At 40.3% G+C, this 23,561-nt stretch overlaps 1 protein-coding gene across 1 annotated transcript in view; it reads right to left on the bottom strand.

The window, feature by feature from the left end:
- Positions 1–23,561, bottom strand: part of Brinp1 (BMP/retinoic acid inducible neural specific 1) — a 119,818-nt gene that overhangs the window by 46,727 nt on the left and 49,530 nt on the right. Inside the window, exons 2-4 of the mRNA XM_076843157.2 lie at positions 16,425–16,615; positions 9,259–9,428; positions 6,287–6,392 (exon numbers count right to left, since the gene is read on the bottom strand). Of these exons, the coding sequence (XP_076699272.1) occupies positions 6,287–6,392; positions 9,259–9,428; positions 16,425–16,615 (467 nt within the window). The remainder of the gene's footprint in view (positions 1–6,286; positions 6,393–9,258; positions 9,429–16,424; positions 16,616–23,561) is intronic.

Genomic DNA, 23,561 nt, shown 5'->3' with positions numbered 1-23,561 from the left:
TACTGTTGCTCTGTTTTAATGAACACTGTATGAAACACCACAAGCTGGAGGTCATTAGTGTGCCCTTCATATCCTCCTCAATCCCACATAACAAATCTTGGCAGAATCTCTCCTGCCAGTCTCATTCAAAGGAATGGGAAAGGAATAGAGAAATAGATGGCAACATCATTTCAAGAAGGAGGAGCTTTGAAGTCAGGATGGCTGAGTTAAAATTCCAGCTCAATCGCTCATTGAGTAGCCTCTCTGAGCCCCAGTTTTCTCACCTGCAAAATAGGGATGTTATATATGATTTGCTCATAGGAATCATGTGATCACTAAAATTGTAATAGATTAGCCAGGTACAGTGGCACATGACTATCATCCCAGAGGCTCAGGAGGCTGAGGCAGGAGGATTGCAAGTTCAAAGCCAACTTCTGCAAAAGCAAGTTTCTAAGCAACTTAGTGAGACCCTGCCTCTAAATAAAATACTAAATAGGGATGGGGCTATGGCTCAGGGATCAAGTGCCCCTGAGTTCAATCCCAGGTATCCCCCCATCAAGAAATTATAATACATTAACTATCTAATAAAATAAATTTGCTAAAAAGGAATAAATTAAATAGAAATAGGAAAGCATAAACCAAATAAAAATAAATTTCTGCAGTCACTGGGACATTTTAAAGCACTGAGTAAATACTATTCATTGTTACTTCTCTCTTCCCTGCTGTCAGTCCATGTGGCCTGTCCACTCCTGAGCTAGACTACCTCTTCCTCTTTAATGCCTCTCAGTTGGATCCATGTTTTCTATTTGCAGAGGATGTCAAGATGGGACACATGATTCAATCCATGCTTAGATGCACACTGCATATAGAGAAATGCATTTCTATATACATAAATGATGTGTGAAGACAGTTCTATGAAATCTCACAAAGCAAAGATACCCATGTGCTTCCACCCAGATTAAGAAACAGAACATTACCAATAAGCGCAGTAACCTCTCTTCCCCTGTTATTGTTTGGAGGTGCAACATCCCCCAAAGCATAATCTAGTGGCACTACTGGGAGGTGTTTGAAACTGTCACAGGTGGGAACTAGTTGAAAGGAATGAGTTCTTGGAGGTACGTCCTTGGCAACCATACTGTGCACCCTTCTCCTTTTTCTCTGTGTCTCTCTGTCTGTCTCTCTTCTTTCCTACATGGTGGGCAGCTCTTCACCACACCCTCTTGACCACGATACACTCTGACTCACCACAAACCCACGGCAATGGACCCAACTGGATATGGACTGAGACACCTGAAACTGAGCCCAAACAAATCTTCCCTCCTCTAAGTTGATTTTCACAAGTATTTTGTACAGCAGTGACAAGGTGACTAGCACATCCCCCTCAAGTAACTGCCCCATTTCTCTCCCCAAATATTAACTGATTTTTAAAAATACTTTTTAGTTATCAGTGGACCTTTTAAAATATTCATTTATATGTGATGCTGAGAATTGAGCCTAGTGCCTCACACATGCTAGGCAAGTGCTCTACCTCTACCACTGAGCCACAACCCCAGGCCAAACATTAACTCTTTCTGTATTGACGTCTAAAAGAATTATTTGATTTTCCTTGCCCTATAGGCAAGGAAAATATGTAGTTTTTAGTACATAATGCCAAGAATTTTCAATAATGGTTATAACTAACTCATGCTCTCATAGGCAATGTGTGTATGTTCCCTCTGCTTCACATGGCCCCTCTTTGATATTGTCAGTGGTTTTCATTTGCCACACTGATTACTGTGCTATGATTGATATTAGATTGCACTATTACTTTATATTTTTTATGTATTTTAATTTGTTATACATGATGGCAGAATGCAATTCATCTCATATTACACATAGAAAGCATAATTTTTCAAGTCACTGACTGTACACAAAGTATTTCACACCATTCGTGTCTTCTACATGTAGTAAGGGTAATGATGTCTAACTCATTCAACCATCATTCCTTCCTGCCTCCCTTCCCCTCCCTCCCCTCTGCCCTATCTAAAGTTCCTCCATTCCTCGCATGCTCCCCTCCCCTCTCAATCACCATTATGAGTCAGCATCCTCATATCAAAGAAAACATTCAGCCTTTTGTTTTTTGGGATTGGCTCACTTCACTTAGCATTATATTCTCCAACTTCATTCATTTACTTGCAAATGCCATGATTTTTATTTTCTTTAATGTCACTTTAGATTTTTCTGGAGACTAGGAAAGTTGAGTGCCTTTTCAAATATTTACTTGCCCATTTCATATTCTTCTTTGTGAAGTACCTGCTCATGTCGTTTGTCCATTTTCTTTTCTGATGGCTTTTTTGAATTGATTTTAGGGGTTCTTTATATATTCTGCAGAAGTGTTCCTAGTCAGATATATGGATGATAAATATTTTGTTCTGTTGTATGATTTGCATTTTCGTTCTATTGCATTCATTCTGTAAGTTTCATTCTATATTTTGATGACAAGCATTTTTCTTTTTAATATAGCCCAACTTTTTTCCTTTCCTTTATACTTAATTTTTTGGATCCTACTAAATAAATATCAGCGTACTCAAAAATCATGAGATATTCTCCTGTCTTGTACTTAAGAAAAAGTTTCTTCATTTTACCTTCAACTAGGAAAGTATTATTCTTCCTTAGACATCTATTTTTCTATAACTCCTCCACCTAGACAGAGAGAATAAATTACTCCCTTTTCTCAATTCCCATAATTCTATGTATCACTTTCATTTTTCCTATTATATTATGCATTACCTTGAATCATAGATATCTACCTGTCCACGTTCACTATCAGCATCAAATCCCATTCGCTCAATTATCTACATTTTTCATGATCTTTTTATTGAAACCTGATGTAATGGCCTTAATATCTTTAGAACTGGTCTCTCTCTTTCTACCCCAACTGCTAACTTCATGGTCGAAACTTGTGTCATTGCATCTTGAGAACTCAGTAACCTCCTAGGCTGTCACTAAATGATTGCCCTCTCTAAATGATTGCCCACACAGAATCAAGAGTAATCTTCCAAAATACTATTCTATTCATGCTACTTCCTCTTTCTTAATGTCCACAGATCCCAAATTAACATTCAGCTCATTAATGTGCTGTAGTGAATTTGAAAGTTAACCTTGACTTTCTCACCACTGATTCCTTTGTTATAATCTCATAAGATCCTCAGTTTTCTCAAATGACCCTTGATAAATATGCTTCTATCTGCCTCTGTATCCATGCCCCTAACCCCCATTCAACACTCAGATCTCATTCTATGTATTTTTACATAGGAAACTTTTTTGACTCCTTAATAATATATATATATATATATATATATATATATATATATATATATATATCCTTATAAAATTTGGTACCACCAATAACACTGATTTTCTTTTCTATTAAAATTCATTACATTTATCAATTGTTTGAAGTCTGTCTTTTCTGATACAGTTTATATTTCTTTGAGGCAGAAATAATGTCTATCTCGTTCACAACTATCATTTTGCCTACCTCATTAGCTAAGATGGATTCTTAAATATATACATGTACATACATATAATTATAAATTTATAACATACAATTTATTTTATTTAGTTATATATGTATATATGTATATATATGTGTGTGTGTGTGTATATATATATAATTTGTTGAATTAAACTGATCTGTGACCATATGTCTAGGTTCTAGTACTGGATTTGGCCCATAGTCTCAGTAAAGATTTGATGAATCATCATTATCATAAAATCCTAGAATCTGCATTAATTCAACAACCCAAATTAAACATTGCCTAAATAAACTCTGTAAGATTCTCACCAAATATCAGCTACTTGTAACTCCCAGATAGGAGGGAGTCACTGTGTCACACAGCAGATCATCTCAGGTTTTGGACATGAAACTGCATTAGATGGTCTATTTTAGTTATTTTAGGGCAAGGGTGTAGCAATTACCCCATGCTTACAAGCTTCTGGGTTCAAACTCCAGCATGAGAAAAAAAGAAGAAGAAAGGTAGATCTATTTTTTACTGAGTGGAAAGCTGGGATCCTTCTGGTTCCCCCACCAGGTTGTCTTGCACATTTTATTCATAATAATGAAGCCAACTGTCTTTTCTGCAAGACAAATATCAATAGACCAGTCCTTGTCATAAGATACCCTCCTCCAGACACACTGCAGTTTCTCAACATCCCCCTTAAAGCTGGATGCTTGAACCTAGACCCAGTTCTCCAGGTGTCTTTGACCAGTACAGAGTAGGAAAAAGCTGTCACCTTCTTTATGGTGGCTAGAATACTTGCAGAAATGAAACCAAGAGCAGATCCACATTTGGAAGGACAGATTCTTACACAATAGTTGCTTTTGGAAGAAAAAAAGTCAAGATTAAATCAAAACTCAATACAAACTTAGAATGAGAAATTGTGAGAACTCCCTGAACATTAAACTTCATTGTCATCAAGGTAGATCAGCCTTTTCTAAATGTCCCTAAGATGTCAGGAAGTCCCTTGGTAGTAACATCTTGCTAATTTCCTATTAATTTTATTCCAGTTGTAACTTTTAGATGTCTCCATTATTAATATGTTGGAAACACACATTGGAGTCCAAAAAAACCTGGAATCAAATCCTGGATCTCACTTCACAAAGTTGTTGTGAATATCATGCAAACCACCATGTTGAAAACCTGCCACATCCAGGGCAGATCTGTTCATCCACTTTCTTAACAGGTATTAGCAAACCATTCTCGCCATGCTGTTTACTCTTTTCTTTATTAATGGGGTTAGGTTCCCCCAACTCCTATATCTTAAGTTCTACTGTGTTATGTTTTAACACTATACAGTTATCAATGGCTGAGTTTCCCTGAGAGGGTTTCACTGGGGGCTCCCAGGTGACACTCCCAGCCCTCCCTGAACCATTTTCCAGCCATCTTCTATAACAGGAGCATGAATCAAAGAGTTGCCAAGGAACCAGAATATAAAAGTCATATTAGGCTCTGCTTAGCACTACCTGTCAATCTCAACCCAGCTTCCTCCCACTGACATTCAGAATCACCTTTATCATATACCTTTATGGAAGGTCACATTTTTAGTCTGCTTCAAGTTAAAGCATGTCATTTTTTTTCTGACTATAAAGTTAATACATGATCATTGTAGGAAAATTAGAAAAGAAACTAGAAGCCTAAAATAAATTGTCTATATCCTTACCAACCATCAGTAACCTCTTCTAATACTTTGGGATACTTCCTTATAGTATCAATTTTCTTCTTTTTATACTGTTCAGATGATACCATACATTCAATCATAAATCTTCCATTTGTTAATTAATATCAAGTCACTTTCACATATTCAGGAAAAGAAACCTTAATAAATAACATTTCAGTACCTGCCTAAAATTATGTTTATGGATGCAATAAATTTTTTTTAGTCTTTTCATGTAGAAAATTGAGATGTATACATTGTTTCTTTTACATATTATAAATTATGCTTCTTAAAACAGCACCATCTGTACTTCGATCCTACTCATTTTTATTCCCTTGCAATCATCTCTCCTCTTTAAAATGTGGATTAAAAAGTTAAATTACTATTGTAAAGGGTATATTTTCTTTAGATAATAAACACACATGGAGCATCTGACGTGAGCCTGATGTATAACACACAATTGAATAAGTACAAACATTTACAAGCATCAACAAACCAATCCCTGCAATGTTTGCATTCTTCACAATCAAGTCTGGGAATATTTTTACTCTCTAAGCTGGTAAAAGTCTCTGTGTGTGTGTGTGTGTGTGTGTGTGTGTGTGTGTGTGTAGTTTATTTAAGAGTACAAATTATTAACAAATAAGGGGAATGAAAAATTATGGAGAATCAGAAACTCTATAAAATGTCTTATATGTCTTGAGATTCAAATAACACCTGCCAAAACACACTGAAAATGAAGAACAATAATGTAGGAAATTCAGATGATATGATATGCAATTTTAATATATATTAGATCTGGGGCATCTATAAATAATACTGTTTAGACATTTTCATCAAAATAACCAGATAAAGCTCATATCCCCATATGTTCTATCTGAAAACTAATTAATATCCATAAATTTAAAGCCCTGTACATGTTAAAATTCTAAGATTGTATCATATCATAACCGATTTCCATATCTGTAGCTTCCATTGGTTTCCTGTTCCATTGATTCTGTTCCTCTCTTCTTCATTCTCCCTTGGACTGGACTGGACTCTCTCCTCCCCTACAATACACCCCTGCTGTGTCCCCTCCCTGCCTCTGGCCCCACCTTCCCCATTAGTGTCCTACCTTGAAGGTGCAGTTTGCTCTCCGTGCTTTGCAGAAGGACGGAACTCACAGAGTCCAGATTGTCATAGCTGTTACAGCCCAGAGGCCCAGTGCGTGTCTCTGTGACCTAGAGTGGATGTCAAATAGACAAGTGTGAGACAGACGTCTTTCGCTCGGGCAGACCCTGAAGAGTCATTCCCCAGTGGAGCACAGCCAACAGATAGGTCTTGTGACCTCAGGTCACAGCTGTCTCCTCAACATCTCTCCTGTCAAAGAGCAGACAGGGTTGCAGGATGCTGAAGCACACAGCCTGGAGCCATAAGGCCTGGTTTCTATCCCTGGCCCTCACTCCCTAACTAAGGTTGCTGTGAGTATGCTGTAGTCTATCTAATAAGTTGAAGCATTATATATACATTACAGAATCACAGGCTTTGGAATCAATAAAATCAGTGTTAAATCCCAGTTGGGTCATTTATTTGCTGTGTGACGTAAGGAAGTCATTTAACTTCTCTAAGCTTCTGCAAACTCAAACTCAGCAAATGCTTTCTAGGGAAGCTGTAAGACAGATGTGATGAGTGGTAAGTGCCAGGAGTGTCAAATGCTCAAAATGAGCATTTAATTACAATATATCTCCCTATATTGTAAGGAATCTATAAAACATTATTACCAGGTAAGAACAATAAATTATCCATACTTTGCAAAACAAACTTGAGCAACAAACAATCAATGACACTGCAAGAGAAAAGCATCCCGATCCTAAGATTGTACATCTCCAAGACATTGTCTTCAACGATGTGAGGTGATGGGCAATTGAAGAACAGTTATTCAAAAACTAACCTTAAAATAAGAACTGTTTAGTCTGAAAAGAGGCCTCTTCATATCTTTACTTTCCATTATATGTTTTGGTGCACTCAACCATAAAGACAGCCTCCATTGTAGAGTGGCAACTTGAGGAACAGTCACAGGTACCTCCTTCATCCTTTTCCAGTTGTGAAACATTGATCAGTAACTTTCCCCTTCTAAGCCTCATTCCCCTGCTATTAGATGTTACCCATGCTTTTATCACCTAAACAGGTATTGAGATCATATTTTTGACATGTTTAGCATTTTAAGATGCAAAAAAATAAATGGAAGATAATCAGATTTTATTTTGTTTTAACTGATTCATTTTTGAACAGAATAATAACATGGTTATTATCAAGTGATAGTTAAAACAACCAATTTTTTAATTAAAGATATCCCTGGTGGGAAGGAAAAGAACTAGGCAAAACTCCCCTGACCTGGCTCAGGGGCTGGCCTTGAAGGAATCTGGTAATGAGACAATTCTAGTCCACTGGGTCTTAGGAGAGTAGCAAGAAATGGCTAGAAAAATCCAAGTCCAAATTGAGTGCGGAAAGCAGTGTTTGTGTCAGAATGGTTTCTTGAGAGAACTCTGTGCAATTTGTCTGAGAAATTCCTCCTAAGGAGGCAGACTGCACTTCCTGGATGCACAAAAGAGGATTATCTTCTGACAGAGCTTCAATATCTCAATTCCGCATCCCATCCAGGGGGCAGAGAACTATTTGGTGATAATGAAAACCAGGTCTTTGCAGCTCCCTGACTCTGATGGCTTCATAAAGATCCCTCTCTCAGTGCCGAGTTTCCTAACAACATAATCCCCCCAATATAAGTGATTCTCCTCAGATAAGCTAGCCCTTTGTTTGTGGATCTGATTTATTTCTCTCCTTACTACTTCCCTCCTCCATAACTCTCTCCCGCCCACATTTCCCTTCCTGTGGTCAAATTCTGACTCATCTGTCATTTCCCCTTGACCTTCCCTCTGCACCTTTTGTCCCCAAGAGATATCTTGAGAAGTCTTAATATAAGGTTAGGACTGCATTTTATTCAGAAGTCAGAGTGAAGAAAGAGAAGCAAAATGCAGGCATAATACAATTTAAGAAAATTTGAGATGAAAAAATCTGCATTTCAAGCCTCAGAACTAATTCTTTATATCACAAATGTCCTCCCACCTCTCTTTATAGAATAGTGTCTGAATGTATCGTATTTTAAATAATTTTTTTAAAGTCTCTATGCTCTAAGGCACTGATTTGAAAGTTCAGGGCTATTCTATCCAGTATGCCTATATAACTTTGAATTAATAACAGTAAATAAACTTACAAATTTACTTCATCAGTAGCCACATGTCAAGAATTCAATAAACCTCTGTGACTAATGGTTACTATCTCAAGTCAATACAAATATAGGCATTTCTATCATCTTAGAAGGTTCTATATTGAACAATGCCTTGTGGAAGAAGGTGGTCCCACAAACCACAGTGTGTCCGGTGCCTGCTTTTGTGAATAAAGTTTTACTGGAACACAGCTAAGCCCTTTAATGAACATACAGTCTACAGCTGCTTTTATGATAGAACAGCAGAGTTGAGCAAGGGCAGCAGAGATCATGGGGCCCACAAAGCCTAAATGTTAATCATCTGCCATTTTACAGAATATGTTGGCTGACCTCTGGTCTAGAGAGTTCTAATCACGTTAAGGTATTCTCTGTCTGTATAACCCTGATCAAAAGGCCTCAAACTATGGACCCCAGTTTTACCATCTGTACAGGACACAAACGTTTTAAAAGATTGTTGTTCTAGGTATCACAGATCTGACTTTTATTATCTATGTGATCTTGAGAAATTCATTTACCCCATCACAGCTTAGTTTCTTCAACTAGAAATGGGATGTGGAGATCATCCAATTCTTTGAATCAGAGGACTATTGATGATGCCATGGCCATAGCCAGAGTGCTCCCCTTCATCAGTGCACATGGTTACCCTAACCACAGTGCCCATGAAGCTACAGAGCATGTGACCACATCCGTCAGAGAGGTTGGCATGGGTGCCATGAGTATGGGCATGAAGTCAGAACTGGATCTGTCCAGCTGCTCTCAGAATGTCTTCCTAGAAGTGCTGCTACCTTGAGAGCCTGCCACCCAAGTCCACAGTCCAGCCATACCTTGATTGCTCCAGTTGATATCTGGATCTCATGGAGCCTCCTCATGGTGCCATCACGGTCAACAAAGTAGGACGACGCCAGCTGGTGCAGAGCTTCGACGCTTTGAGTGGCATTCCCTGACTTCCTGTCGAGGCGACTTTTGTCCATGTACATGGTCAAAGCCTCCTCTCCTGCATGGGAAGGGAAAGGAGACAAGGGAGCCAATGGAGACCCAGCGTGGGAGGAGAGGAACCAGGACCTGCGTGCTGACAAGTGCTGGGCGTTTCTACCTCATTATGTCTTCTTTCTCTAAAAATCAGGGGAATGATGAAAAATCAGCAGTCCCAAGGTGACAGCATGCAGCAAGCTCCATCAGGACAAGCGTCACTGAAACACCCTCAGCCACTGAATCCAATCCCCACTGAATCCACTCACCAGCCTTATCTCACAACATCACCACTCCCCCTCTTCTTCCAAGAAAGCTCAGCTTCTTTTGTAAAATGGTGGATTTGGCATAGACATTCCTTTCCCTTTCCTCCCTGTCTTTGTTTCTTCACTGTCTTTCAGTTCCTCCTTTCCCTGTCTTCCCTCCTTCCTTCTCTCCCCCCTCTCACCTGCCTCTTTTTAAATTCTCCTGCCCCACAGCATTCTAGATAAACAAGTGTATGGATAGAGAGACAGACACACATATAAGTAGATAAGACATAGAAATTCGGAGGTATCTAGAGATAGACACAGAGCTAGAACTAGAAATAGGGTAAACTGTGTCCCCATAGAAAGAGGGAAAACTGAACTTCCAACTCTGTGAAGGTATCAGCAGTGGCTTTATCCTGACACACTGCACAGTGCTTTCCACATAGTAGTGGAAAGTAGACATCAATAGTTAGTTCTTTTTCTTTAACTCTTAAAATAAATATTTTAAGTACCTACCATATGCCAGGCACTGTACTTCTGAGAGTACAAAAGAGAAAAGGGTAACATTTGGGGGTTGGGGTGAGAGATTATCAGAAAGTTTGGTACAGAAAGGAAGGAAAATAGATACTTAGATCAAAGAGTAGCTGGATGGACAGATAGATATTTGAATGAACAGAAGAATGAATGGATGGAAGACAGATATAACTATGTAGACATGAATACACAAATTTATAGATTTTTCTCCATAAAGTTTTCCTTGGAAATGCATGCATGCATTAGTAACACTGCTAAGCTATGGTGACTTTTCTTTTGGATAATGAGATCTCTTGGTAACACATTAGGAAGGAAGCTTTACAGATTTCCACCAAATGGACTTCTGCATACCACTACTTCCACTTTCTGGATAACATTGCCAGAGTGGGCACATTTTTTTTCTCTTCTCTGTTTCTCAGTTTATTCACTAGCAATATTGGGTGAAAAGAGTACCCACTCCCATAGGATTACTAAAAAAAAAAAATTAGTTAATAAGTGTTTAGAAAAATGTCCAATTCATTGTAGTACTTGAAAATCAATTAGTATGGGACTAGGAGTGTAGCTCAGTGGTAGAACATGGGATTAGCATGCACAAGGCCCTGGGTGCAATCTCCACCACAAAAAAAAAAAAGAAAAAGAAAAAAGGAAGGAAGAAAGAAAGGGTGTAAGTAGAAAGAAAGGAGAGAAGGAAAAAAGGAAGGAAGGAAGGAAGGAAGGACAGATGGAAGGAAGGAGAGACAAAGAAAGAAAATTGATGATTAGTAGTAGTTACAGTCACAGAGCTGGTCTTCCTTGACCTGAAACAGTTGAGCTAACATCTCTGCTTCCATTTCTTCATGTGTAAAGTTGTAACACTGACCATACTTACTCATAGTGTTGTCTCCAGGGTTAGGTTAGTTAGTTAGATAAAGTACTCTAACCCTACCTGGCACATAGTAAGCACCGTGGCAGTGTTAGCTGCCGTGATTTGATAACCGCAAGCTGACGGTTGTATGATATTTATACATACATGTAATTCATTCATAAAAATAAAATATTTAGAGAACAAAACCTGTCAGTACTTCATCAGAAACAAAACCTGGTGTCTATGACAACTGCAGCGTCTGTAGAATGCTGATTACTTTTCAAGCTGAAGAGAAAAAAAAGCCATCAGCTTGCAGAGGGAATTCTGAAATCGTATCCCGATTTCTGGCCCATTCCACTGTCACTTGCTCTTGCTCACCCCTCCTTCCCTGGCATGTTCATTTCCACTCCTCTCTACCTGTTCAAACAGGGATAGCATCCCCAGTCACACCCTGAATCCAGAGGGAAGGAGTCATTTTCTTTCCGTCATTGTTCAGCATGGCCTTTGGTTAGGCTTCGTGTGCCTGCACTGAGCATTTTGGCAGGCCTTGGGGTGACAAATGAATAAGACACTGGCATGTGCTGCGAGTGTAACTGCAAACCAAGATTGAGTACGAAAAAAAGTAAAATCTTCCCTTAGCAATTTGTTCTCTCGATTGCACGTTGAAATGGTAATATTTTGGATATGTTATGTTAAATATATTATTAAATTGATTTCTCCTTTTTTTCCTCTTTCTTTCTAAAAATGCAAAAAGAAAAAAAAAAATCACAGTGGCATATGCAGCTCTCACTTGAGGACTGCATTCTGCTGCTATTGGCCAGTGGTGGAGGAAGGAGACAGAGGCAGAAGGCGATCATTTCAATACAGCAGGTGAAGAGCCAGGGAAGCGGGAGGCAGATAGTAGAATGAAGACAAGAGAAGGGTGACCCGCATCTCTGCAGATCACGTGGGTCACCAGGCTCTGATGAGCTGGTCTCTCTTAGCTATATCCTCACTGCTTTCTGGGTATGCTCTCTCCCATACAGATGTGCCCCACTTTCTGTCATTGTTGGGACTCTGCCCTTCTGTTCTTCTCCTGGCGAATTTCTACACATCCCTATGTTACCTAACACAGCACTACTTCTGGGGACCCTCTAATTATCTTCTGCTCTTTTCTTGAACTGAGTAACTCTTATAAGGCATGTCCCCATGATTCCCTGTATTTCTCCAATATGTCACTTATCATACCTCCTGGAGATTTCTGGTCTCTCCTACTAAAGCAGAAACACTCTGAGGTCAGGGAGCAGGCTAGAGTCTTTTCCCATCCCTGTGGCATTACCTAGCACAATATGGGCATGCATTATGTGCTTAAGAAATGACTGGAAGCCAACAGATGAATAAATGGACACAGAAGTGGACCTACTTGTACCATGTTAATTGACTAACAAATCTGCCTCAACAACTAGACTAACACCTCCCAACAGGAAGACCCAAGATCATCCAAGTTCATCTCTAGGCCCCACACGCCTAGACTTGACTTGAATTCAAAGGAAGACACTCCAGTTCACGTGGACTTCTGTTATACATGAGGGCATAACCCACTGTTATACAAGAGGGCATAATGCTCTGTTCTTTGGACACCAAAGGAGCCTAATATATTTGACTTAAAAATGACTTTACATCCAATTATACTTTGAGTTGCAGGAATGATGGGTGGTGAAGTGGGGTAACGTGCAGTATCCACTTCATCTTTTTAATGTTTCCCAATCTTCTCCTAGGTTCTGATGAAAAGAAGATATTCAGTTATCATTTGATGGATAAATTGATGAACGGATGGATGGACAGATGGATGGATGGATGGTTGAACAGTTACATGCATAGATAGATGCCTGGAGAAGTAAATGGTTAAGTAATATGTTGGGATTCAGAGTCACAAGGCAAAGGAAATAAATATTCCAATTGCCAGTTCAGACTCTCTTAGGGCCCACAAAGCAGAAGGTGAAACAAGCCCAGTTCCCTCTGGACTGAGAACTGGCAGAAGCAATCCTTAGATCAAGAGGGGTTAATGGACTTCTCGCTGCATTATTAAGACTTAATTTCTTGTTTATTAAGAGAATGTTCTGTTTGGAGTTACTCTGCCACTTGGGCATTCCTGTAAATTGCCTCTTCACCCCACAAAGGCCTTTGCTCAGCCTTCCTGTCCTCCAGGGAGCTTTGCCTCACTCTGTAGCACCTTCTTACAGAAGAGAGCAAAGTAGGATCAGATACACAAGATGGGAGAAGAAGTGGGATTTGATCCGTTTACCTCTGTGTCAATAGAAGGTATTGTTCTCAGATGGGGAACAGGGCTGACTGGATTTGAGTCTTCTAGGATATCCCTCTTCCGTTACTTCTTGAGCCCCTGTGATTTTATTCTCAGCCTTCTGATTAGCCAAGGGAAGATGTCCCAAAACACAGTGTGGGAAATAATGATCACACACACACTAACATACACAAATGGATAAGAATCGTGAGGCTTCCTATAAAAAGTGACATTCATGCAATACACATGATTCATGTACATGTAAAAACACACACACATTTCATTCATATGTATATGTGTGCAATGTGTGCATGCACATATAAATGAGCTTACACCCAAGCATAGACAGGCATTTCAGAACATCTTTCTAGGCACATAGGTATGTACTTCCATGCATGCTGGTAAGCTTAGTCACATATGTCTCACACACACACACACACATAGTCAAACATCTTCAATGTGTTTCCTTTGACCCCAAGTTCCATATCCAGAGGAACAAAGGAAAATTACTCTCCCTGTTTGTTGTTCCAGGTGTGGAATTTGTCTCTTTACCACCTTCCACCAGGTCATTCATACCCAGTATTTTTATGAATTTAACAGAGGGCACCAAAAATTTGGAGATCTCAAGAAAATGTCCAAGCTGTTGGACCCCACCACCAGCTCCGCTTCCTCATTCCCACCCCCTTTCCTCTTTCCTTCCTTTCTCTAAAAAGCCAAACACACACATTTACTTGTCATGTATGTGACAGTCTAAGAGTCATCTTCCGTTGTTTGATGATGCCCTTAGGAACTGACTTGACACCTCAAAGAGTTCATCAAGGCATTTATGCTAAATGATTATGGTGTTCTTGGGGGAAAAAAACCTATAATTAAATAACATTTCTGCACTTCCTCATATGTAGATGGGGAAACTGATATTCAGACAAGAAAGTGAATTTCTGAATGCCTCCCACTCACTCAGTGAGTGCCAAGACTGGGCTTTAATCCTGGATCTGCAAGTTCCTTAGTCCAGATAAGACAATCATAGTAAGAATGCTAACCACATTTAATGCATCATTATATTTAATCCTTGAAATTTACATCAAGTAATATTTTTATGACTACTTATAAAAAAGGAGCCTCAGAGAACTGAATTATTGGTAGAGGCAACACCAAGCTGGTGAAAGCAAGAGCCAGAACTGGAACCCAAGAGATTAAAATTCTGGCCCCTTCACTCACTACAACTTCCCACACCCCTTCTGTCCCTTTGCATAAGGAGGTCCTTAAGAAGTAATTTTCCATGCATAAATGAATTAAATGATGATATGAGAAGGACCTCACAGGCTTTTTGGCACACAGTATTCATTCAACAGTGAACCCTTTTCCTTCCCTCCACTCTTCCATGGCAAGGGCCGAGGGAACGTTTAGGGCCTGCTGTCCGACACCAGATTTCAATCCAAAGCTTTGCATATTTTAAAATGTTGTGTTGTCAAAACAGTAGAGGAACAAGGCTCTGTGAATAATTTACCACCTCGCCTTGGAGAAATTAAAAATATATTTCACTGAGAAAGAAAAGTCTTTGCTACATGGGATTTCCAGGCACTAGGACCAGAGCACAGCTTTTAATGGAAGAATTGAATTAGTTGCAATGATGATTTTTTTTTTCCGTGAAAGGGGAGGTGGAAGATATTCAAAGGAAAGGGTACAGATTGATGTCACAATCTGCATAGAAATTAACTCATTGTCACTTTATGTTAAAGTAGAATTTATATGAATTATTTCACAAAGTCCTATTTAATTTAATGTCTAAAAACAGGCAACAAATATCTGCTGATTGGGTCATTGTTGAAGTGGGTGGGTAGGTTGGAGGGTAAGCAAGTTAGTAAAGGAGATAATTGGTATTAGGTGGATAAAAATACTGTAAGCTTAGAGACTGGATAACCCTAAGTTAAAAACTTAGCTTTTCCCACTTTTCTGCTATACCTCTTTCTGGGTTTCCTTACTTATAAAATGAAAATATTATGACTAAATTGAAGTTTAGAGAAACACAGACAGTATACAGTGTCTACTGTACAGCAAGAATGAATGAATTTGCCTAATCAACATTTTTACCCACATTATCAAACGACTGATCTTGCCTTCCTCCAAACAGGTGCTGTATGCTCAGCCTAGAAAGTGCGTCCACATTCCTTTACCTAACAAGCTCCTGTTCAACTAAACCACCACTTTCCGCCATGAAGTTTGGACTGATGGCTCGAGTTCATAGTGCTCTACCCAACTTTAAAGAGAAGATCCACATTACAACCGTGACCACCCCTCCTCTGTTAATACACCCATCTCTTTACCTGGCGAGGGCCATGACTAAAAGAATCCTATCATCTCTGTGAGCAGGTAGCAGAGTGTTGTACCACCAAGGTGGTTTTGTGAAAGTTCAGTGGACCCATTCACCATGGATAGAAACAGATGCCGGAGGGATTGTAACTCATAATACCAACTGATGCGTGCAGGCGAGGCCAGTCAGTATCTAAATGGCCTCGTCTGTACTGTTTCCCATGTTTTTTGCATCAATTTCCTTCCTTTTATACAGCTCTGTTTCCTCATTCCCTCAAAGATGGATTGGACCTGATGGACAGGGATGGGGAAGATTGAACTGGGTAAAGCAATTAGCCTACTTTCCTATTAACCCATTCCAAGCCCATACGAGACACAGATGATAGCCCATTTTTGAAACGATAACTTCCAGTTATGAGTCCCTAAAGTGGACTTACATAAACAAAGGCAATTCCCTAAACAACATCTGAAATTTAATTTCTTCCCCGGATCAGACCCCATTTCAGAGGACTGAAGATAATTATCAGAAAAAAAAAAGCATTCCTGACAAACTGAGACAATTCCAAGGTTAAACAATATTTTTACAAAAGTTAGTAAACCCAGACTAGACTCCCATAGAAGGGAATCATCTGCTGACGTATAACCACAACAAACAAGAGAGTTTGGTGTCTCTGCCATACATGCCTTTCTGTGATGCACAGCAGCACAGAGCTAAGAAGGCTTTCCCCCCAGGGCACTCCATTCTCACGACCAACCCAGACCCAAAGGCATGACAGGACCAAGGCCCAGCGGCTGCTGACCTACCTCCCAATGTGGCAGAGATGAGGAGGTGAGTGCCGTACTTTTTGATGATGGTGTCGATGAACTGCTGAGTGGTGGGTCTCCTGCCAAGCAGACGGATGCTCCTTTGAAACTCTGGCATGAGGGGTACTGGATGACGAACCAGATCTCTCCTCTCAATGGCTGTGTTCCTCACCTTCCAACGGGCAAACTCCCTGCGCAGGAGAGAGGAGCAACACTCAATTTACCATTTCTACCCTCGAGCCAAAGCCCACCCAACCTACCCTTCCAGGCCTCTCTTTAGGTGAGAGTGTCATAATTCTAACATTTCTCAAATGACTCTTTGATCTAGAATTTTGAATCTTCTTTAGTCAGCAAATATTTATCAAGTACTACTCTCAGCACCGGGATACTGAACCAGATAGACAGTCACGCCTTCAAGTTGCTCACAGAGCATCAAGGAAACAAAGTCAGGAGTCACTTTCACTACCTTATGGGTGGAAAACTGAAGGGAGGAAAAAAAGAGAAACCATCATTAATCATTATCATCAGCATTTTTTTTTTTTTGGTACTGTGGATTGAAGTAAGGGGCACTTGATCACTGAGCCAAAAGCCCAGCCCTATTTTATATCTTACTTAGAGACGGGGTCTCACTAAATTGCTTAGCCCCTCACCATTGCTGAGGCTGGCAATGAACTCATGATCCTCCTGCCTCAGCTTCCTGAGCCGCTGGGATTACAGGCTTGTGCCACTGCACCTGGCTCATCAGCATCATCTGATAATAATGATTGTGATAATGATTTTCATGGTACTTTATAGTTCACCAGGATGGCAGGTCTCATTTCATATCTAATTATCACAGTAGCCCTGTGAAAGGGGACTATTATCCATTTCTAGTTCATCTCACAAGAACTACTTTCCCACTGCTGTCTAGTTGCTCGTCTGTCTCTCTCACTAGACTGTGAATGATATTATAGAGATGGAATTCTGCCTGTGTCATGGAAGAATTCATAGTGGATGAATAAATTAGCAAACGGAGGGACGAAAAGAAGGGAAGGAGATGAGGGCACAGGTGGATCGCATAAGGATGGGCAGCATCTAAGACACAAAGCAGCCTGAGATCTGTTGTGAGATAGTTCAAAAATCAAACATTGAGCCCAGAGCTCACTTGAATACTAAATTTTAACATGAATTCCCTGAACACCTACTTCTTGGAGGAAATGAAGCTGTGTTCTTGTGGAGAAATTTTGGTTTTTCCTTCACTAATTATAGAGATCAAGATGGAGAAGCACCGAACTTGGGAATCCAAGTCTTCTTCTGCTCCTTGCAAATTATGTCTTGCAGTATTGTGCAAATCATGCCCCTTCTCCATCCCTACATTTCTTCTTTTATAAATATGAATTAGTAGTATCTATTTTCTCCCACTGGAGCAGAATTGCATGAAAGATAGGGTATGAAAATACCTTTGGAAACTACAAGGCGCTAATCCAATGTAAACTATTGTTTTATAACTTTATTTCCTCACAAATTCCCAAGTAGGTACATGTAAATCATTAAATGTGCACAGACAGTGAACACAGATCCCACAAACTGAAGACAAGCACAAATTTAATGGGACTCGGTTCAGGTTGCTTCTGCTTAAATAACAGTCGGCTGTTCTAGCAAAGACGTGGCTCCCCCAGAGCGACCGGCTTCACAGGGCTGCCTGAGTTACAGACTCTCTGTCCCTTGAGAAATGCAGACTAGTCAAAAGGGCCGTAAGGTCAGCCTAGATAAATGACAGAACCAGAGTTTAATGAAAAGGTCTCTCTTCTCTGCCACAGCATGGGAGAGACAGATGAAGGAAGGGCCACGGGGCAAGCAAAAGTAGAGCAGGGTGGGAAGCGGGCTGGAATATGCCCCGGTAATTCAGTGGTGGAGACTGACCCCTGACTCACAGGAGATGAGTCTGAAAGAAGCTTTAATGTTAGAATACATTTCCAAACCGCAGAGCTCATGGGCTGTCTGCATAAGAAATCCTTGTCCATAATTCTTAATGTGGTTCAAATGATAAGGCGACGCAGTACCTGCATATCTTAGGTACTTAGTCTGCTGCACTTTGGGAAACCCTGAGGGGCACCTGTGGGGAGGAGATGGCCCTCAGCTCACAGTCTGTCAGAGAAGACAAAACATTTCCATTTCATTGTAAATCAAGAACTACAGGATGAGGTAGAGCATGGACCACTCCGGCCTCTAGGGAAAACTTCAGAGAGAAGGTCATGTGTAAACTCCAAGTTCAAAGTCTGCAGAGCATTTATACAAATTCCAAACACCTGAAAGAAAGAGTAGGAGCCCAAGGAGTGGAGGGAACACGGACTGTGTCATGAGAAGAGCATGGAAGAAGAGGAGGAATACGGAGAAGGGGGTCCAAAAGGGACAGGATCTAACAAGTGGGCTGAGCAGCTGTCGGGAGAGCCTTTGACAGCCAGTTGAGAATTTAATAGGTGGGGCAGGTGGCTTGTGACATCAGACCCAATGATCCTAGGACCCAGAAACTGGCTTCCTATAAACAGAAGATGAAAATGATGAAATGTGGCTTTCATGATTAGGTTACAAAACACTACCACTTTAACATGGCTCTCTCTCCCTCGTTCATGACATGTTCTAAGATACTCTGGAGAGATCTGCAGAGCGGGCCTCCCAGGGAAGTTTCCAGTCAGCCTCTTCTGAGGACCTGGGACCTCATGTGGAGCTGAGTCTTCATGACAGCTGTGCTTGAACAGAAAGCAGCCAGCCATGGTGACTGCAGCGTGGCAAGAGACCCGGGGACAAGGCACCCGGGTTTCTGATCCTCAGAAACTGTAAGATAATGTTGTTTTAAGACACCAAGTAATGAGTAAATTGTTAGTCAGCCATCAAGAGCCAATGTGAGGCAGTGAGAATCACCAAATAAATCTGAGAAAAAGAACCTTTCCTTAACAGCTTCTTCCTGAAATTTATAAAATTATATACCGTGAAATGAAAAGTTTTATGTGTGTGTATACATATATATACACACACATATATCAGCATACATAAAAATATCTACATTTATATAGTTATGTATAAGTATTGTATAAATTAAACTTTTGGTTTGTCCGTTTTCATATGAATATGGCTATGTTCCTCAGAATTAATATTTATTTAGTATTAATACACAGAGAATTTAAGTAACTTGCTAAAGGTCACCCAGCTAGTTAGTGACAGAGCTAAGAATTGAATGGTATCATAAATATCCTGTCCCTTAAATCACATTTAAGGTAAATATGTAGAGAGAAGGTATAAAAAATAAGTAAAACCAATTTGGACACACAGGGATAATGCCATCCCCACTAAATTACAAGGCCATGACTCAATTCCTTTTTTTTTTTCCCTCTCTCTTCTTTTTTTCTTTTTTTTAACAGCCTTCACAGTCTTTGTGAAGCTCACCAGCTACAGGCCCAGGGCTTGCCATCTGTGTAGTTTCTGAAAAAAAAAAACAGGAAAGAAGCCAGTGCTGGGTACCCAGCACCTACCTCCCGGGGTGGATGAGAAGCCAGAGTGAGAGAAGCGCGTGACACACTGAGCATGGAGCCAGGCCCTGGGAGAGCCCAGGAACAGGGACTGCAATTGTAAAGCTTCAGCTCCAAGCCAGGCGCTGCCAGCTCAGCACCTTGGACAGAGTTCCCAACGCCCAGGGAAGCAAATGGCTGTTCCCCTGGGTTTCCATACTATGCTCTGCAGTTGCGATGGTAATTCTAATCATGGAGGGATCAAGGAGGAATGTTCTTGACAAGGTCTGGAAAAAAGGGGTGGGTGGGAAGCATGGCTTCTTAGAATTCTCCTAAATAAATTGAATTTTGAAGGAAACATAGGATTTGACAAGACAAAGCTAGGGGCAGTTTGTGCAGGTTGGGCATCCGAGTGCCTTGTCCCTGGGGTCTGTTGCCAGGTTGCAGTCACCCACGGCTGTGTTGGGAAGGGTCCACTTTCAGATGATACATAAGGATATTGTTAAGACCCAGCACATGTATGGTAAAAATGCTAACAAGAACAACAAATTTTCAGGGACTACAGGCTAAAGGACCATGTGTCAGACACTGTTATTAAATCTCAGTATGTAAACCCTGTTCTTATTGGCCAACAATCCAGACCAAAACATTCTGAGGAATGTTTCTGTAACCGGTATAGGGATGTTGGAGCAAAGACTGAAATAATCACAGCTTTCGACTCCACCAAAATACACTTTAGCAAAAGACCTCCAAAGCACCTAGATCTATCCTGGGGAAGATTTAACTATGTGGGCTGAAAAGGCTGACTTATCTATTCATAATTTTAGCACCTAATATTTTTCTGACCCTGAGGATACAAACAAAAGTGATGAAAGTCTTGCTCTGAAGGAGCTTATATTCTGGCAAGAGTGGACAGATGAAACCAATGCATAGTATGTAAGAGGAAGATAAATGTTATTCACACAAATAAAGAAGGAGAGAAAACAGTATGCCCAGGGGTAATTTAAGGTCTAGTTTTATATGTGGTCAGGAAAAAAAAATACTTTCTGATTTGGTGATATTTAAGGAGGTACTTAAAGGCAAAAAGGGAGGAACCATGGGGCCATCTTGTGGAGGAAGAATGTTCTAGAAGGAAAGAACAGTAATTGCAAATGTCCTCAGGTAGGGATGTGGTTGGTGTGAGGAACCATGAGAAGGCAGAATCAGATAAGTAGAATGGGTGAGCTGAATGAAAGAGAAGATGAGAGAAAAAAAAAATCTAACATTGAAATATGGAGTGGGACAGGCAGAGATCTTTTGAGGAATTTTAAATTTTAAGTAACATTAAAAGTCAAAAGAAGATTACGAGCTAACATAAACTGATTTTTAGAATTAAAAAAAAAAGGATAGGCAAATTCATTCTGTAAATATAATGTCCAGAGAGTAAGAGTAAATACTTCATGCTTTTCAGCCAAACACTCCATTCTGTCCTTACGATATGAAGCAAGCAGCCATTCTCATTATATAAACATGTAAGTTTAAGTAAACTTATTTGTTCTAATAAAACTTTACTTACAAAAGCAACTGGAAGGCCAGATTTGGTTCAACAGTCGTATAACCGCTATTCTAAAAGTTTTACTGATACTTTATTCATAAAAGTCATCAAATCTAACTCACCTAGTTCACAGATGGGGAAAAAATGTCAAAGACATTAAGTTATTTGCATAAGACTAGACAACAAAAGACTGGCAGGGCTGGAGCTCATGACTCCAATCACAGAACCCTTTCCATGGAACATACGACCTTAAAAAAAGTATGAAAAGAAAAGAAAACATGCTTTGCTTGCCATATTGTCTAACTGCTCTGATGGCCCAGGAACAATTTCATGTAAGTTCTCAGTGAATTGAGCACAACATAAAATATATGTTTCCTTCTGAGCTCACAGAGCAGGCAAATTCCCCTTGGAGGAGAAGGCAGAACTCATGATGGCAGAAGATGTGCAGAATATGCTTATGCCCAATTAAGCATCCCAGCAGGGTGGGTGAACCAATTAGACTGAGATTAAAAAAGGATCCTGGATGGAAGGCATGGGGAGTCTGCAGCAAGGCCCACTCCACTTGGGAAGCTGAAGCTGAGAGTGGGTGATGACAGGGCCAGCAGAAGCAAGATGACTGGAGCTAAGGTTGCAGGGTATGAGATGAGGCTGGAGAGAAAATTGCAAGGCCAATGTGTTCCTTTTAGAACTAAGCATTCATTACCTTTCAAGAATCCTCCTTCCTCCTCTTTATCAGCCCTCTGCGATTCTGTACACACACATGCACCCGCATGCACACTCATGTACACTCCCCCCCCACACACACACACACTCACTCAAAGACACATTGAGTACAAGTTGTACTGAAGAGAGAGAAAAGACAATGAGACAGAAAGGAGAACTGTCTCTGTACCCTTCAGAAGGTGCTGCCTCTCCAGGACATCAGTGCCTCCACCTGTGAAATACGCTGATTCAATTAGTTCACCTTCAGCCCTGTCTCCGCCAGCCTAGCTCTGGAGGTGGAAAGCCTGGGTTACAACCAGACTCTGCCACCCATCGCTTACACTCCATAAAATGTAAATGGCATCTGCATTAGAGGGATGGGTTTTGGATTATATTAAATCAGGAAGCATAGTGCCTAGAACATTACCAGCCTTCAATAAAATATTAGTGCAAAGCTATTTTCAATATTATTACTGCTGTTTTGATTATATGAGCAGCTCCAGTGGGAAGCTGAATGACAGGGGTTGGATGGTGGGGAGGGAAGGGAGAGGAAGCCGCTGTGCTCTTCTTAAAGGTACCAATAGATAGACCTTTGGGGAAAGGAGGGATTTGATTCTTGTGAAACATAGTAAAAGCAGTGAGACTGGATTTAAGATATAGACTCAGTTTAGAAATTCTCTCCTGGTCTATTTCACCCTATATCCTACAAATTGTCCTGTTCTAAGAGTTTAATGAAATAATGGTTGGAAGACTTCTTTGAAAGTTGCACCAGGGTGTGAAAAGCAGTGAGTTGCTCTTGGTATGACATTATTTTATTATTTGCATAGGAAAGACATGAGTATGACGTTTCTATTGTTGAAATATTGTAGAGTCCTCCTCAGCACTCCTGGGTCCCCAGGAAGCACTGGATGACCTTGAGTTTCTTCCTTTGCTTCCTAGGTAATTGAGGCTTTAAAATATAGGAAAAACAGAAAAAAATAAAGGGATTAATACAAAAAAACAAAGGAAGCTTGGGGCTAAAATTACATGAAAAATGAATTCTGACAAACCCTGAAAACTCAATGGACATGAACTACAAATGTCTCCAGGCTTCTCTGCATTCAGAGGACAAAGAAAAATCAGAGCCCAAAGTACTATGCAGTCCAGAAGGTAGCAGAGTAGCTGACGTACAACACGGTTGCAGAAATACAGATTTCCAGGCTACCCTAATAAGACAGAAACCTCACCAGTGGTTTCTCATGGACAAGGAAGGAGTTGGTGTTGGTGAGCGATGGCCTCAACAAAGCCTCCACCCAGTTTGACTGGCTCAAGGTAGCCAAATGCAAATTCGAACACGCCCTTCAGTGAAGCAATTCCACAAGGGTCAAAAGTGTTCTAAGCTAGATCGCACTTGTCTGGTAGGCTGACTTTATCCAA

Source organism: Callospermophilus lateralis, chromosome 2, assembly GCF_048772815.1.
Source record: "Callospermophilus lateralis isolate mCalLat2 chromosome 2, mCalLat2.hap1, whole genome shotgun sequence".
NCBI lineage: Eukaryota > Metazoa > Chordata > Mammalia > Rodentia > Sciuridae > Callospermophilus > Callospermophilus lateralis.
The sequence above is the reverse complement of the archived record's forward strand: the minus strand, read 5'-3'. Positions and strand labels throughout refer to the sequence as shown.